Consider the following 15,133-nt stretch of genomic DNA (forward strand, 5'->3'; position numbering starts at 1 on the left):
TCAACCGTGAGTTTTTTCATTATAAATCTACACACCTCAAGCATGTCTTGACTCTTTATAAACAAACAAAGTAATTTCTTTGTTAAGCTATGTGATGACACACCATTTTACTGTAGGCAGTTCTTTATTCAGTTCACCTTGCATATGGTTGGTGTTCTTTCTGGATTTAAATGGCATTCAGAAGGTCAATGAGAAAGTCCACGTTCCACGTTTTCATATCAACCTAAATTAAAGGAATAGTTCGGAATTTTGGACATAGGACCTTATTTCCAACTTAGTCGGGGTGATATGGGTCGGTGAAGACCATTTTCAGTGAATTTCTGCCCTTCCTTGAGTTGCAGCGTTCATCTCGTGCTAACCTAGGTGCCGAGATAACGCAAGTCAACGGTAACATCCAGCCTGCCACTGAAAACACTCCACAGAACACCCGAAACAAATAAATGAAAACGTCAGACTATCAGTGCACATGCCTGTGTTGATAGAACAATGTTAGAAATAAAACTAACCTTGCATCACATTGCAATCGCCTACTTTGTTCCCTGTATGGCAGTGGCGGATTGATATTGAGAAACTAGTCCCTCAAAATGTAATAAATCATTGAGTTGCAAGGTTAGTTTTACTTCTAAAATTATTCTATCAACACGGACACGTATATCGTTAGTCTGACGTTTTAATTGACTTGTCTCGGGTGTGCGGTCGAGTGAGTAAGACTGTTGTTGATGTCAGACTGATGTTACCGTAGAAATGCTTTAGCTAAGAAACAGCGTTAGCAAAGGGGGACGCTGCAACTGAAGGAAGGGGTTATCCGCGATAAAAACGGTCTCCACCGACCTATATCACCTCGGTAAAGTTGGAAATTAGGTCCTATGTCCAAAATTCCGAACTATTCCTTTAAGGAGGTGGTAGATAAGTCTGGTTCTTTTTAAAAATAAATCATGCCTCTTTCGTAAGGCAGCCTTGATTTCGAATTTGCGCTATGTGGGTGTGTCAGAAGCTGGGACGGCAGAATACGCGTAAAGCATAGGTGCGCAACAGACACGCGTAAAAAAAAAAAAGCTTTCGCGCTGTTTACACGCGAAGGGGAGAATTCCCCCCTTGGTCTCTAACATTTTAAGGTCATCAGCATAAAACGATTTTAAAACAGAGCTTAAAACTAGTAGAGCAAATCATCATGGCAGAAAAATGGCATAAAAAGCAAATAGCGAAGGTCATTAAAAAAGGGGCAAAGCACATGGAAGGAAGGTCTTGCTTTGTGGCACTGATGACCATTTCCATGGTCTTAGCATTGTAAGCCGTAAGCCCAAGGCCAAGTACTGTACATCCCCTAGACTGTTGATGTAAATGACAAAGAGCGGTGGGGATAACCCACCTTGGTATTGCACGATGATCAAACCCCCACATGGAACCCACTGCACCCTTTGCTGTCAGTCATTCAGATAACGTGTCACAATAACTACGTGCACGCCACATTCTGGTTTTATTCAGAATAATGACAATATACAGAGTCGTGAACATTTCATTCCAGCTGCCATAATCTGATTTTAAGGTCATAATCTGAATACCAATAACCAGAATAGCATCCTTGGATATGCCTCTTTTAAACAGAATTGTGGCTAGTAAACACATTAGTTGGAAAAAGCCCCTTTAGGAATATTAATTTCCATTGGCGCATGCAAGGAATTTTGGTAGCTTGGTTTGATGCTCTGACACTTGGTAAACATAGCAAACAAGTAGGCAAAAAAATCTAGAGTGAAAACCTCAAAGTTTGAATGTCATTATGGAATTTATTTCTTTTTCAAAACCCCTCAATACGGTCTACAGCGCGTTCCAAATCATTATGCAAATTGGATTTAGATTCAGATTCAGATTTAGATTTATTGTCATTCTGTTCATACCAGGGTAAAAACACAACGAAAAAGCGTTTCTCCAAGATCCATACATCATTCATACACATTACACACACATACATATCCAGACATCCCAAGTCTCCCGGAAGTTCCGGGAGTCTCCCGCATATTAATAGCGACTCACTGATGCCCGCAAATTACTTAAAATCTCCCGGATTCTAGAGCGAGCGGGCAAGATCGCGCACACACGACACAGACTGTGCTCAAAACCTCGCACAGCATCTGTGTAGCGCGCACACGACAGAGAGGCAGAGTGAGAGACTGTTCATGTGTGTGATAGTTTGCGTGTGTGAAGCATCCTGATTGGTTGACTTACCGAAACATGCCAATCAATTTCCAGTGTGGGCGGGATTATATCTCTTCTCCCGAACCGTATCAATAGGTTTCATTTCAAGTGCATATTATTCAGGCCGGCTAGTTGCCAGGGCTACATGAAAACAACAAACTCCTTAGACCTGTTTAAAGTTGCAATGGAATAAGAATAAAAGCAGTTTACATTAATAGTATAAGCAGCCCATAAAGTAATCTACATATTCTTACATGATTAGAAGTGCATTGGGCTATAGCCTGTATTATTGCCTTGTCCTCCTTTTCTTTTTTTTTTTTTTGCGGGGGGGGGGGGGGGGCGGTGTCGGGATACCTCCCTGAAATGACATTTTGCAGGTTGGGATGCCTGCATATCCACCTTAATATTGAATTGCACTTAAAAATATATATATATAAATAGTATAAAATAGGGATGTTAACCGGTGACTGGTTGACCGATGGTTGACCGTATCCACGTTAGCCGATCAAAGTTGTCGCTAGTCGGTTAAAAAAAAAAAAAAAAACGATCTCTAAATTACGCTATTATTATAGACAGTGGACTAAACGCTACTACAGCTAGCCATCTCATTCCAAGGTCTTTTTTGCGTGAAGTTAACAAATTATCCCTCACACTCAATTTGTAATAACTCGCCTGCTTGTAGGCTACTTAATAAACCAATAAAAACATTCGCACGCATGCCTTGGCCGGTGCGTCTTTTGCAATCTGGAGGTGCCCGTTTTATCCATTGGTTTTTATCGTGTTGCAGCAACTTTCCGCATAAGATGGGCTTAGATTTGGAAACACATCTACATTTCAGGAAGGGTCAGGAAGGGTCAGCAATGGTAACAGATAAGGTAATGATGATCATCTTTCTTTATTATTGTTAGTAGGCCTACTTCCTCAAACTATAGCGGCGTCTCCTCGGAGCTGTCATTTTCTTAAGTGAGCCGCGGCAATTTCAGTTTCAAATGAGCTTCTAACGCTAGACAAACGCCTTTATTTGCAACGCGATCACCTTGTACCCAAACCATTTCGAAACGAAGGAGCCATTTGTCCTCCACTTATTTACAAGCTCCTTGGTTTGCGGGACTCATGTTTCGCGCTCTAGGGGATTTTAAAAACAGTGACGTGAGTGAAAGTGCGGCGCCGCCGCCGGGGCTGTGTGTGTGAGCGGGGGACAGAGAGATGCGACAGGGTTGCAAAACTGCGTGGCTGTTATTTCAAATAGCGTAGAATATTTTAAACGAATCGGTTAACCGGTTTCAACCGGCTAATGAGGCTCGGTGGTCGGTCAAGAAAATTAGTAGTTTTCGCCATCCCTAGTATAAAATAAGTATAAAAATACAAATACTTCCCCTAAATGTAAGTATTCTAATTCTAATTGCTCATTTCATAGCCATATTTAGCAGCCGGACAGTTTGGGGCAAAAAGCTGTTCAGTAGCCTAGTGGTGGTGCATGTTATGCTCCGGTAGCGCCTCTGGGAGGGAAGAAGTTTAAGAAAGACATTGAGAGGGTGTGTAAGGTCCTTTACAATGTTCAAGGCTCTATTTCTGCAGCGGCTCAGAAAGAGGTCCTGAAATAGAGCCTTGTTTAAGTCTCATAAACATTCATTATTTTGTTTTTTAATTAAACTCATGGATGGTATTGTGTCTCAGGGCACTTTGGGTCATTGAAATCAATTTCAGACACCTGTGATAATTAGTTTGTCAGGTGAGGAAAACTACTTCAGAAGGATGTTCCACATTATTAAGCATTCCACAGGTTTCTAGCAAATATGGGAAAGAAAAAGGATCTCTCTGCTGCTGAAAAGCGTGACATTGTTTGTTACCTTGGACAAGGTATGAAAACACTGGATATTTCCAAAAAACTTGAGCGTGATCATTGTACTGTGAAGAAATTTGTCGCTGACTCAGAGCACAGGCGGGTTCCTGCAGATAAAGGCAAAATAAGGAAGATATCTGCAAGACAAATTCGTAGGATAAAGAGAGCAGCTGCTAAAATGCCACTGCAAAGTAACAAATATGTTTTTGAAGCCGCTGGTGCCTCTGGAGTCCCGCGAACGTCAAGATGTAGGATCCTCAAAAACTTTGCAAGTGTGCGTAAACCTACTATTCGGCCACCCCTAAACAATGCTCACAAGCAGAAACGTATGCAGTGAGCTAAAGAATATATGAAGACCAATTGTCAAACAGTTCTGTTCACTGATGAGTGCCGTGCAACCCTAGATGGCCCGGATGGATGGAGTAGTGGATGAGACGTCAGCAAGGAGGTGGCGGAGTCATGTTTTGGGCCGGAATCATGGGGAGAGAGCTGGTAGGCCCCTTTAGGGTCCCTGATGGTATAAAAATGACCTCGGCAAAGTACGTAGAGTTTCTGACAGACCACTTTCTTCCGTGGTACAAAAAGCAGAACCGTGCCTTTCGTAGTAAGATAATTTTTATGCATGACAATGCACCATCTCATGTTGCAAAGAACACCTCTGCATCATTGGCTGCTATGGGCATAAAAGGGGAGAAACTCATGGTGTGGCCCCCATCTTCCCCTGACCTCAACCCTACTGAGAACCTCTGGAGCATCATTAAGCAAAATATCTATGAGGGTGGGAGGCAGTTCTCATCCAAGCAGCTGCTCTGGGAGGCCATTCTGACATCCTGCAAAGATATTAATGCAGAGACTATCGAAGAACTCACAAGTTCAATGGATGCAAGAATTGTTAAGGTGATCTCAATGAAGGGGTCCTATGTAAACATGTAACTTGGCCTGTTAAGATTTTTTATTTGAATAACTTTTGATTTATATTCATATTACATCCTAATGAAGCGAATTCAACAAATGACCTTTAGTTCTTCAAAACATAATATGTCTTTCAACTCAGTTGTGCATAATAATTTGGAACAGTGCATTTTTGGAAATACTAAATACTGTTATCTTTAGGAGGTTTGTTCAATAACATTTGAATTATACTCTAAGGCAGGGCTGTACACTGCGAGCAGCTCGTCGCAAATGCGAGTAAATATATATTAGTGCTAATTGAAAAAAATATATTGTCGCACACGTGCGAATACTGATTTCAACCCTTTCATTCGCATTTTGCTCCTATAATGAATCAACACCAAGTGGATCAAAGTATAGTAAAATTTTCGCGCATCTTTCAGAGTTGACAGCTCTGGACTTGACAACTCTTGCACCTGGCTGGACACTCATGCTTTCAGCTTCAACCTCTCGCTCTCACACACACGCAAGAAATGTCTCACTCCAAATCCATTCTTTTTCTTCAATCTGTTCGTTATCAGTTGGTGACTATGTAGCGATTACCGGTGAAACGGTGAACTATGATACAAATGTTGACTATATTACCGTGTTCATTTAAAATATTATTATCATCACGGTTCATAAACACGGTGTGGAAACCGTAGGCTATGTTAAATTCCTCCCAGCTTCACCTGCATTTGACATAGGCCTGGTATCCTACTGATTCTGTCGTCTAAATGACCACGATTTAACCACGATTCGGTGCTACACCTGCTTCAAAAAGGCGGAACATTTTCATCGCAAATGTGCGCTGTATCATATAGCCACTCTGCGTCTTTAGGCTACGTTCACATTAAATCCATTCCACTAACGTTATCAGGAGAATACCGTAACGTTTTTTTTTAGCACTGGTTGTCACTCATTGGATATAACAGATAGCCTATACCAAAGACAAGTCATGGTAAGTTAATCAAGAGTAGGTTAAGCACCCAGCCAACATGACAAGGAAAAAGTGAACGGGACAACTCACAATGCCATGCCACGGTAGGCTACCTAAATCATAGAGGTTAACATTGTTGGATACTCATCTTTTCTATTACACCAGAAATATTAGTCTTTACCTTTATTTGTTTTTTTTTAACATTCATGTTATTTAATGAAAACATGTAGGCCTATCCTTGAACTATGCGTGACTAGTATTTTCCTAAAACCGAATGAAACCTAATTATGTTCAGTACGGTACTTAAAGTGACAGACATTCAATTAGACCTACACACCACCACTGTAATATCATTAAAGACAAGTGTAATCAATATGAAGTATTCAAGATATTGCAAATGCTATAAATTGTTAACAAAATGTATACAAATTCTGAATTGAAAATATGAAATAGAAACAAGACAAGCCATTTTCTGTGTGTGTGGAGGGTTTGAGCAGAGACTAGGATTGCCACTGCTGTGAATGATCTGTGAATCTGTGATTTTTTTCATTTAGGAGCACCTGTGCTCCTAATGAAAAAGCTAAGCGTACAGCCCTGCTCTAAGGGTTGATGACTTATTATTTCAAAATCATTTGCATCAACTATTTAGGAAAATCTGAGAAAAATGTCATCTGCATAATAATTTGGAACACGGTGTATTAGAAGGCTAGAATGCAAAACAGTTGCGGCAGACGCAGATGCTAGCCTGCTTCTGTTCTTCGCTGCTTTATTCATAATATGCCGAGTAACATGTGAACGGGAAGATTACCTTTTTCTGATGCACATGGAAGCATCTTATTCCGAATATTGCCATAACCATAACATGGACCTTAATTGGAATATGGTGTGCGTGGAAATGTAGTGAGCAAGAGGGGGCACCTTATAGACATGTTAGTATGAAGCAACAGACAGAACTTTATTGTGTCCAAAGCATGACAGAAATGTACCAAACCGCATAAAAGTCAATTTTATGGTTATTAAATGTTCTGAATCAGAGCTGTAACAGTAGATGTAGTAGCCTGAAGCTATGATATGATATGATATCGGTGAAATAGTAAGAAACGGATTCCCAGTTGGTATTTCACATCTTTCACATGCCTTATTATTTAAATATATTTGTTATTGTTTAGATCCAATGGAATTGCTACCTTGGCAATACTTTGTCGTGGCTTCGGTACCCTATCGCAAAATGAAATAGCTAATTATTTTTAGAATCATACTTTTGAAAGTGATAATCACCTTCTGATGAGACATTTGAGCCTCATATTCTGAGTTTATTACCGATGAGACTTTTGTACTCAAACTGGACTGCAGTAGAAGACTCAAAAGTAGTTTGATTAAGGCAGGATACATTTTTATTTATTTGTTAAGATTGGATTTTGTCTTTCCAGAAGGGACACTTTCAACCACTTGACAACCTGGTTAGAAGATGCTCGTCAACATTCCAACTCCAATATGGTCATCATGCTCATTGGAAACAAGAGGTAGGCTGTTGATGAAAAAAGACAAAAACCAAGCCATCACGGCTTGTAGCGCATATATACAGTGCAAGCGCAACGTTTTCAGACCCTTTCAAGCTTTCCACATTTTGTTATGTTTCAGACTCATCTTAAAATGGATTCAATATATATTTTTTCTCATCAATCTACACACAATACTCCAACACTCCACAAAAAAACAGGTGTTTGGAGTGTTGGAGCTCAAACTGAGCTATTCCCATGTTGTTACTAGCTACCCATCATTCAATTTCAGTCCAATGATCATTACCATAAAATGCCATCACACCGTGTTTTTTCCCCCTTATAGTTGTTATGTTCATTTTGTTGCAGAGATTTCAAATATTGGCTTAAAATTAATAGTTGCATTTGTTGACAGAATACTGATTGGTGCACCACATGTTTCTTGTCTGTAGCTATTAAAAGTATAATATAAATATATAATTTATAATATATAAAGCTTTTTCTTTTTTCTCATTTTTAATGTTTAATATTTCCATCTCAAAGAACCCAAATCCTATAATGGACACGTTGCGGTAATGCGAGATGTATCCTCAAATGTGAAGAAAAATGACACATGATGTAATTTGAAATCAAGTGCTAAATAGTTAATGAAGAGATGTTTATTATTGTATCCTTCTTATTTTACATTTACTTTTATCGTCAAAGAGCTTCAGGACACCTCTTATAAGTCTAATTTAGTGATAATCACCCAGATGCCGTTACAACACAGATGACACTCCATCAGAAATATATAAGCTGGCATATAGACAATTGTCTGTTGATTGTAAAAGTTAACCCAGAAAACTCTGGTAATTAAATTGAGTTGCATGCTGTGACTGAATAAATTATTGTTGCACTTTCTATCTTTATTATGACAGATGAGAGCCACGAGATAGTGCCCACTAGGGGGCAGCATAAAACTAATATGGCAGATGCTGGTGAGCAACAATGACCGAGAGAAGAAACTGAATGAATTTCAGCTATGAAAAACGATTTTGAATCAGTGTGTGGCTAAGGGCTATGATCGACAGTGACAGGACGGCAACTGCTCAAAGCACACAATCTCACATCATTACGCCCATCAATTCAGCTCTGTCAATGTTTTCTGATTGTATTGAGTAATGCAGTCAGTTGCAATGATTTCATTATGCACCTGCATAAACACAATTTCTTTTTGTAGGTCTAATCAGTAGGCAAGGCTTCATGAGATGAAGTAGTGTGGGCTTGGAGGAGGGCCAGAGACATTAGTTTAAGAAGAATGCACACACACTGATGGAAGAAAGAAACATTTTCTACTTTTTTCAATGCGCATGTGTGTTAAAGAGAATTTAAAATGTGAAACAATGCACAGAGGTTGATCGTACTCATGGTGTTTTTCTGGCTTGTACTGTAAGTCCTCAGCTCACCTGATATTGCTGTGGCTTTAACAGCCTTGATATCCACCTGAAGATTAAGAAAAGTTCATATTAGAAGCAACTGCTGTTCACCACATTACTTGAAAGACCAGTTGGGTCAAAAACATCTGTCAGTCCAAGGACATAAAATCAAGTTCTATCAAGTATAGTGAAAATTCTCCATAACTAAAACCAGGCTGACTTTCAACCATTGAACACGGGCAGTGGACAATCAGGCTTGTGGAAATGTGTTCTTTTGTCTGATTTCCAATTTGTCCAAGCTACTGTTTCAACTTAGATGTGTTTGACAGCTTGTTTGTTATGCTAGTGTTTGTATTACTGAACATTTTCCTTTCTGCAGCGACTTGGAGTCCCGGAGAGAGGTGAAGAAGGAGGAGGGTGAAGCATTTGCCAGAGAGCATGGCCTCATCTTCATGGAGACCTCTGCCAAAACTGCTTCAAACGTAGAGGAGGTAATTTTCTCTGTGTGGCCCCATTGGGGTAATCAGAGGGTCAGGTGTGTGTGTTGTGTGTTGTGTGTTGTGTGTTGTGTGTGTGTGGTGCTGTAGTAATCGGAGTAGCAAAGCTTTAGATTATCGGAGTAATGGGAGGGGGTGTTCATTTGTGGAACCCACCCCTTCTTTACTCCCACCGGAGAGGGTTCCTATGATTAATTTGTCTCATTAGTGTCATATGAATTCTCCTGACCCACTCTTACCCCTCTGTCAATATTTCAGACTCATATAATGCTCATGCATATTTATATAATTTCTGATTCTCTTTCACTCAAACACCATTAAAGAAAACAATTTTGTAGAATGGGAAAAATAATAACCCAAGATAGAGGGCCAACAGCAGAGGGTAGCAGACTGGAGAGCAGTCCGCACTCCGCAGTTATACCTATACACAATTACGCATGCCATCTTTCTACACATTTGCTGCTAAATGGTGGTGGTTGTGGTAGTGTAATGGCTAAAAAGCTGGGATAGCATTTAAGTCTTGAAAAGTTGTGGGTTCAGTACCTTTCTGTTGTGCCCTTGAGCAAGGCACTTAACCCTCGAATCACTCCTGGGTTAATGGCCCTTGTAATATAATTGACATTTTTGACATATTTTTTTGCTTCTCACTGAAGGGATAGTGTGTGCAAGTTTAGTGACTGGTAAACTGTTATTAAAGAGGAACTATGTAGGATTGGCTATCTCATCTCTGGTTTCGGTTTCGTTTTTCGTTTTCTCTCGTTTTATGCTTGCATATTTCTCTGCAGAGCTTCCCCGACAGCTTTAGCGCGTATATTTATACATGCTTGAAGTTAAATATAAAATCATCTTTTGGAAATGTATCTTAATGCCTTCAATGAAACAATGAGGAACTAATTAGCTAATTAGCTGGTTTCATTCTCATTGAGCTCAATGCAATTCAAACCAGCTAATTAGCTAACAGCTAATAACTGACATAAAGCATACCAAACTCTTAGTATGTTAAGTGTATAGTGTTGACATGGGGTTATTTGAATTCCAAAGGCCAAGGGGACTTTATCAGGGTGCATAGTGTCCTGGATCCATGAAATAACTGGCCTTTAAAAATAAAAATAAAAATCCTCTATGGGAATTTAACATGGGCGTTCCAATACTTATGACCCCCTGTATTTAAGGAAAACATTTATTTATTTACAATACATTATTCATTCACAAAGAAAATGAATGTCCTTAAAGGTTGAATAGTTACTCATTATTTCATTTAAGGCATTAAGATACATTTCCAAAAGATGATTTTATATTTAACTTTAAGCATGCGTTCTAATACTTTTGGACAGAGGTGTATAGGCTATATATAAATATATAAATTGCAAGCGTGGTTCTTCTTGTTCTTTACGCGTCTCAGACTTCCAGATGTAAACAGGAGACGATACGTCTCCTGCAGAAACTGCAAGGTTGCAATAGCGGATAGGGACACGGGGGGCGGGAGGAAATATTACTGTTTTCGATGAAACTGGTCAGTCAAGCAAAACAACGATTTCTGAGCGATTTTTCTGAGCGACTATGAAGAAGTTGCATAGGGTCTCTTTAATGTTTGTGTGTGTGTTATTTTCTACTTGTCAGGCTTTCATCAACACAGCCAAGGAGATTTACGAGAAGATCCAGGAAGGGGTCTTTGATATAAATAATGAGGTACATTTATATTTCTTCCATGAATGTATACAGCATGGACCACATAAACAGTAGGGGCACCAGATTTTTGTAATCCATTTAACTTTTTGAGGAGCTACAGCCTTTTCAAGTGTTTCCTCATGATGGAAATGGAAGCGATACAGTAATAGCATGTGCCAAATGTCTTTTTGAAGGATTTTGAACGCCGATATTGATATTTTAGAGTTTCAGAAGCCAGTAACCGATGTATCGATTTTTAGCCAACACAATTTAAAAACTTTCTCCCATAACAAAAATGTTATCGAGGTGGGACACTATCTGTTTTAAAAGGCCTATCTGGTTTTCTGATGAAAGGCACTTATACAATATTTTTTAAAAATGAAATTAGTAGCCTAGTATATCTTTTCACCTTTGATAACCACCATTAGACAATCTACATTATGGCCTATGTCAGTAAAACGTTACTTTTATTTTTAGCCTTAAAAGTAAAAACCATGCCCTTTCATTGCTTGGTGTAAGCTGTTTAAAATAACAGTGTGGCCGCAGGTCCTTAAAAAGTCAAAGTCGTAAATCACTTAATAAAGCCTTAAAAAGTATTTAAAGGAACCGTATGTAGGATTTTGGCCAAAACCAGTACTGCAATTACTTTTCAACACAGCTGACTTTGTGATTAGTAGATACAGTGGGGAGAACATGTATTTGATACCGTGCTAAAGCTGCCTAAAAAGAGGAATATAAAATCATCATTTGACAATTGATCGTAATGCCTTAATTAAAAAAAAATGAGTAAAAATCAAATCACTAAGGACACCAGTTTTCTTTGTGATTGAAGAATGCATCGTAATTTACCACATAGGGTTAACATAGGGGCAGGCAGATTTTTATTTTTAAAGGCCAGCTATTTCATGGATCCTGGATATTATGCATCCTGATAAAGTTGCCTTGGCCGTTGGAATTAAAATAGCCCCACATCATCACATACCCTTCACCATAGCTAGAGATTGCCGCCCCTAGCTAATCCATTGTTCGCGATTTGCGAGTTACACTTCAAGGAAGGATGAATATTTATGCAATTGATTATTTTGCATTCTATTTTATTTTTTGATCAATTTCACATTACTTTATAGAAATCTGCTTTCACTTTGACATTAAAGAGGGTTGTTATAATTATAGTGTAAAAAAGGCCAAACTAAATTGATCAAGATTCCATTTATAAAAGATGTGAAAGGGGAAATGTCCAAGGGGACTTCAAGAAATATTCCACCATTTGGGGAATTACACTCATTGTCCACCTCCCCACGAGTTAAACAATTGATAAGTACCTTTCTCCAGTTCATCCAGTCGTTTTCTGAGTCTGATGATACCACTTTTAGCTACAGCCTAGCATAGATCATTGAACCAGATAAAATACGGGGATTATTTTCAGGTGCTGCGTGATATCATTGTGCTGCTGTGCCCATGGTATGTTCGCAACGTTCCTTGATTATTACGCCGGACGTTATTTTGTGGGGAGGTGGAAAATTCAACCCAAATGGTGAAATATCCCTTTAATACTTTTTATAGGTATTTTATGAAAATTCTGTCACATTTTTGGATTTGGTTTTTCAGTAAACAAATTGTTCAATTTGGACTGTAACCCTAGAACTACCTCCTCAGACTGTTCCCCATTATTTGGTATGTTGAATGCACCTTTGGCTACGTCACTGTTTGGGTTCTAGGCCGTGTGTGTGTGTGTGTGTGTGTGTGTGTGTGTGTGTGTGTGTGTGTGTGTGTGTGTGTGTGTGTGTGTGTGTGTGTGTGTGTGTGTGTGTGTGTGTGTGTGTGTGTGTGTGTGTGTGTGTGTGTGTGTGTGTGTGTGTGTGTGTGTGTGTGTGTCTCTCTCTCTCTCTAGGAAGTGTGTATTTAAAACAGCTAGTACTATTCTTTGGCATCTTGCAGTACTGTGGAATAAGTCGTGGATTTCTCAGGTCTCCAATACTGACAAATTCAAACAAGTTCAATTTAGACCTTGGTTTCCCTGCTATATGAAAGATTTGTGGTTATTGAAACATGGATCTGATTTATAAAATGTTTGTCAAACTAAATGTAAATCTCTAAAGTGTAAATCTCTCTCTTCAAATAAGTCTCTAGACAACCTTGAATGAATTCATTTCTGGTCATTTACAGGCAAATGGCATCAAGATTGGACCCCAACATGCTGCCACCAATTCTTCACTTCCAGGCAGCCAGGGTGGACAGCAAGCCGGTGGGGGCTGTTGCTGAGCACTGCTACTCTGCACACCTCCCCTCCTTCCCATCACCTCCAACCCACCCTTCCCTGCGTTTGTACTGGACTAGTTGGGCTCACTAACAGTTTCTTAACCTCCCTCAGCCCAGCCCTACGACTGGATTCTAATAATATATTAGATGGCAAACAAATGGGGAAAAATGAATGAAAAAATGGTAAAGCCCATGTCCCAACGAGATCTTTCTGTAAAACTTCTGAAGCCTCCACTGAAGCTGCAGCAGATATGAAATGGTTATTGCCAGTCACGCAGAGAGATGAGAGCTTTGGAGTAAATTCCCATATATATGTATACATACCTATTTGTAATGCTTGTCAGTTGTGAATTATTTTTTATTTTGTTTTTGTTTGTGCCCTCTTGACTTAAAATCATTAAACACTACAAAGTCATCTCTAGTATTTCGGTTGTAGCCAGTGACTCCTCTTAAACTGCTGAAGTCATGAATAAAACATAGTAAAACTAATGCTCATCAGCCTTTATCAAAGTGATATTTAACAAGAAGAAACCACGCAGGACCGTTTTAAAATTCTGTATTTATCATCATCATTCTGTATATATCGTTATCATTTCTTGCTTTGGTGTACAATGACTGAGCTAGACCTCTGTATTGGATTTTTTGCTGAGATTCTACACTCTGTGAACCAAGCTGAAATTACAACAGTATTGCTGCCATTTAACACCTGCTTTGGCTACCATTGGAGGTAATATTTTACAGTGATGTCTTTTAGTTGGTCCTGTCATACAACCTCTTCCCTCTCTTGGCTCTCTTATGTACAGACACTCTGGCTCATAATTCTGTACCTATTTAATGCCAAATTTGTGTTTACCTGTGTTTTGTTATAACAACTCCAGAGATGGATCAGCTTCTCCAGATAGATCTGCTGTTTGCCTTAAAAAGAGACTTTTGGATGGCAAAACACATAATCATGTAACTCATAGGATATGTTCCAGTTACTAGATAGATATACTGAACATACCGCAACATACCATGTATCCACCCACAGTCATGTATATATATATCATACAGAGATTTTACCCTACTTCAGGACGATGTAGTACACTTGCACTCATGCCTATACTTATATCTTAATAGGAGTCCACATACACAAATGCATATTTGTATGCATACTTTTTTCATCAGGATTTTTTTTTTTCTTTTGCAGTTAAGTCTGCTGTGTAATGTCAGTGCAGATCAACATTAAGTGTACGAGTGGTTGTGTAATGAATTGCTTTCTTTGGCAGTATGACATGTTAGTAGATATGGTGAACATCTTGTCTGTTGTGAAAGGGTGTAAGCCAAACCTGGAGTAACTTTGTGACCCTAAACTTTATTTGCTGTGTTCTCAAAAAGAATTGCTATCACAATGAAATATAATAAAACCTTCTGAACTTAAACCATTCAGATATAGTATGTATGCATAATTATGTAATATCCTTCTGTGTAATGTCTGCCACACTAATAGTCAACTTTCCAATATGTTTTCATTTAGATGTTGCATCAACCGAAAGGTATTGCTGGCTAAGAAGCATGCTGCCTTGTTCAAGCCAGAGAAGTTGCTGTTTAGATATACTGTAAGACATGAGATCTGGGGGTGTATTCCACCAATGTCACTAATGAAGGCCGCACTTCACAAAAATAGCCTGGCTTGAACTAGCTTGAACTAGCATAGACATTCACATGAGGCTGAAGCTGTTCCATTAACTCAAGTTAACTGCATTTTGGTCTCTTTTATTCAAGTGAGGTTTAGGTCCGCTTCATCTCTGCTCGTGCATGAGGTAGAAAAGTAGATCAAAACAGTAGATTGGCGAAAAGAGGATAGGTCATAAAATAAGGAAATGTTACAAGATTTCTGTTTGATTTAC

The 15,133-nt window shown here is 39.0% G+C and overlaps 1 protein-coding gene across 1 annotated transcript in view; it reads left to right on the plus strand.

Moving 5' to 3' along the window:
- The window catches only part of rab2a (RAB2A, member RAS oncogene family), a 55,102-nt gene extending 40,437 nt beyond the window's left edge, over nucleotides 1–14,665 (plus strand). The window contains exons 5-8 of the mRNA XM_062517127.1: nucleotides 7,337–7,429; nucleotides 9,200–9,311; nucleotides 10,938–11,006; nucleotides 13,152–14,665. Coding sequence (XP_062373111.1) covers nucleotides 7,337–7,429; nucleotides 9,200–9,311; nucleotides 10,938–11,006; nucleotides 13,152–13,247 — 370 coding nt within the window. The 3' untranslated portion in view covers nucleotides 13,248–14,665. The remainder of the gene's footprint in view (nucleotides 1–7,336; nucleotides 7,430–9,199; nucleotides 9,312–10,937; nucleotides 11,007–13,151) is intronic.
- The last annotated feature ends 468 nt before the right edge of the window (nucleotides 14,666–15,133 follow it).

The sequence above is a fragment of the Sardina pilchardus genome, chromosome 2, assembly GCF_963854185.1.
Source record: "Sardina pilchardus chromosome 2, fSarPil1.1, whole genome shotgun sequence".
NCBI lineage: Eukaryota > Metazoa > Chordata > Actinopteri > Clupeiformes > Clupeidae > Sardina > Sardina pilchardus.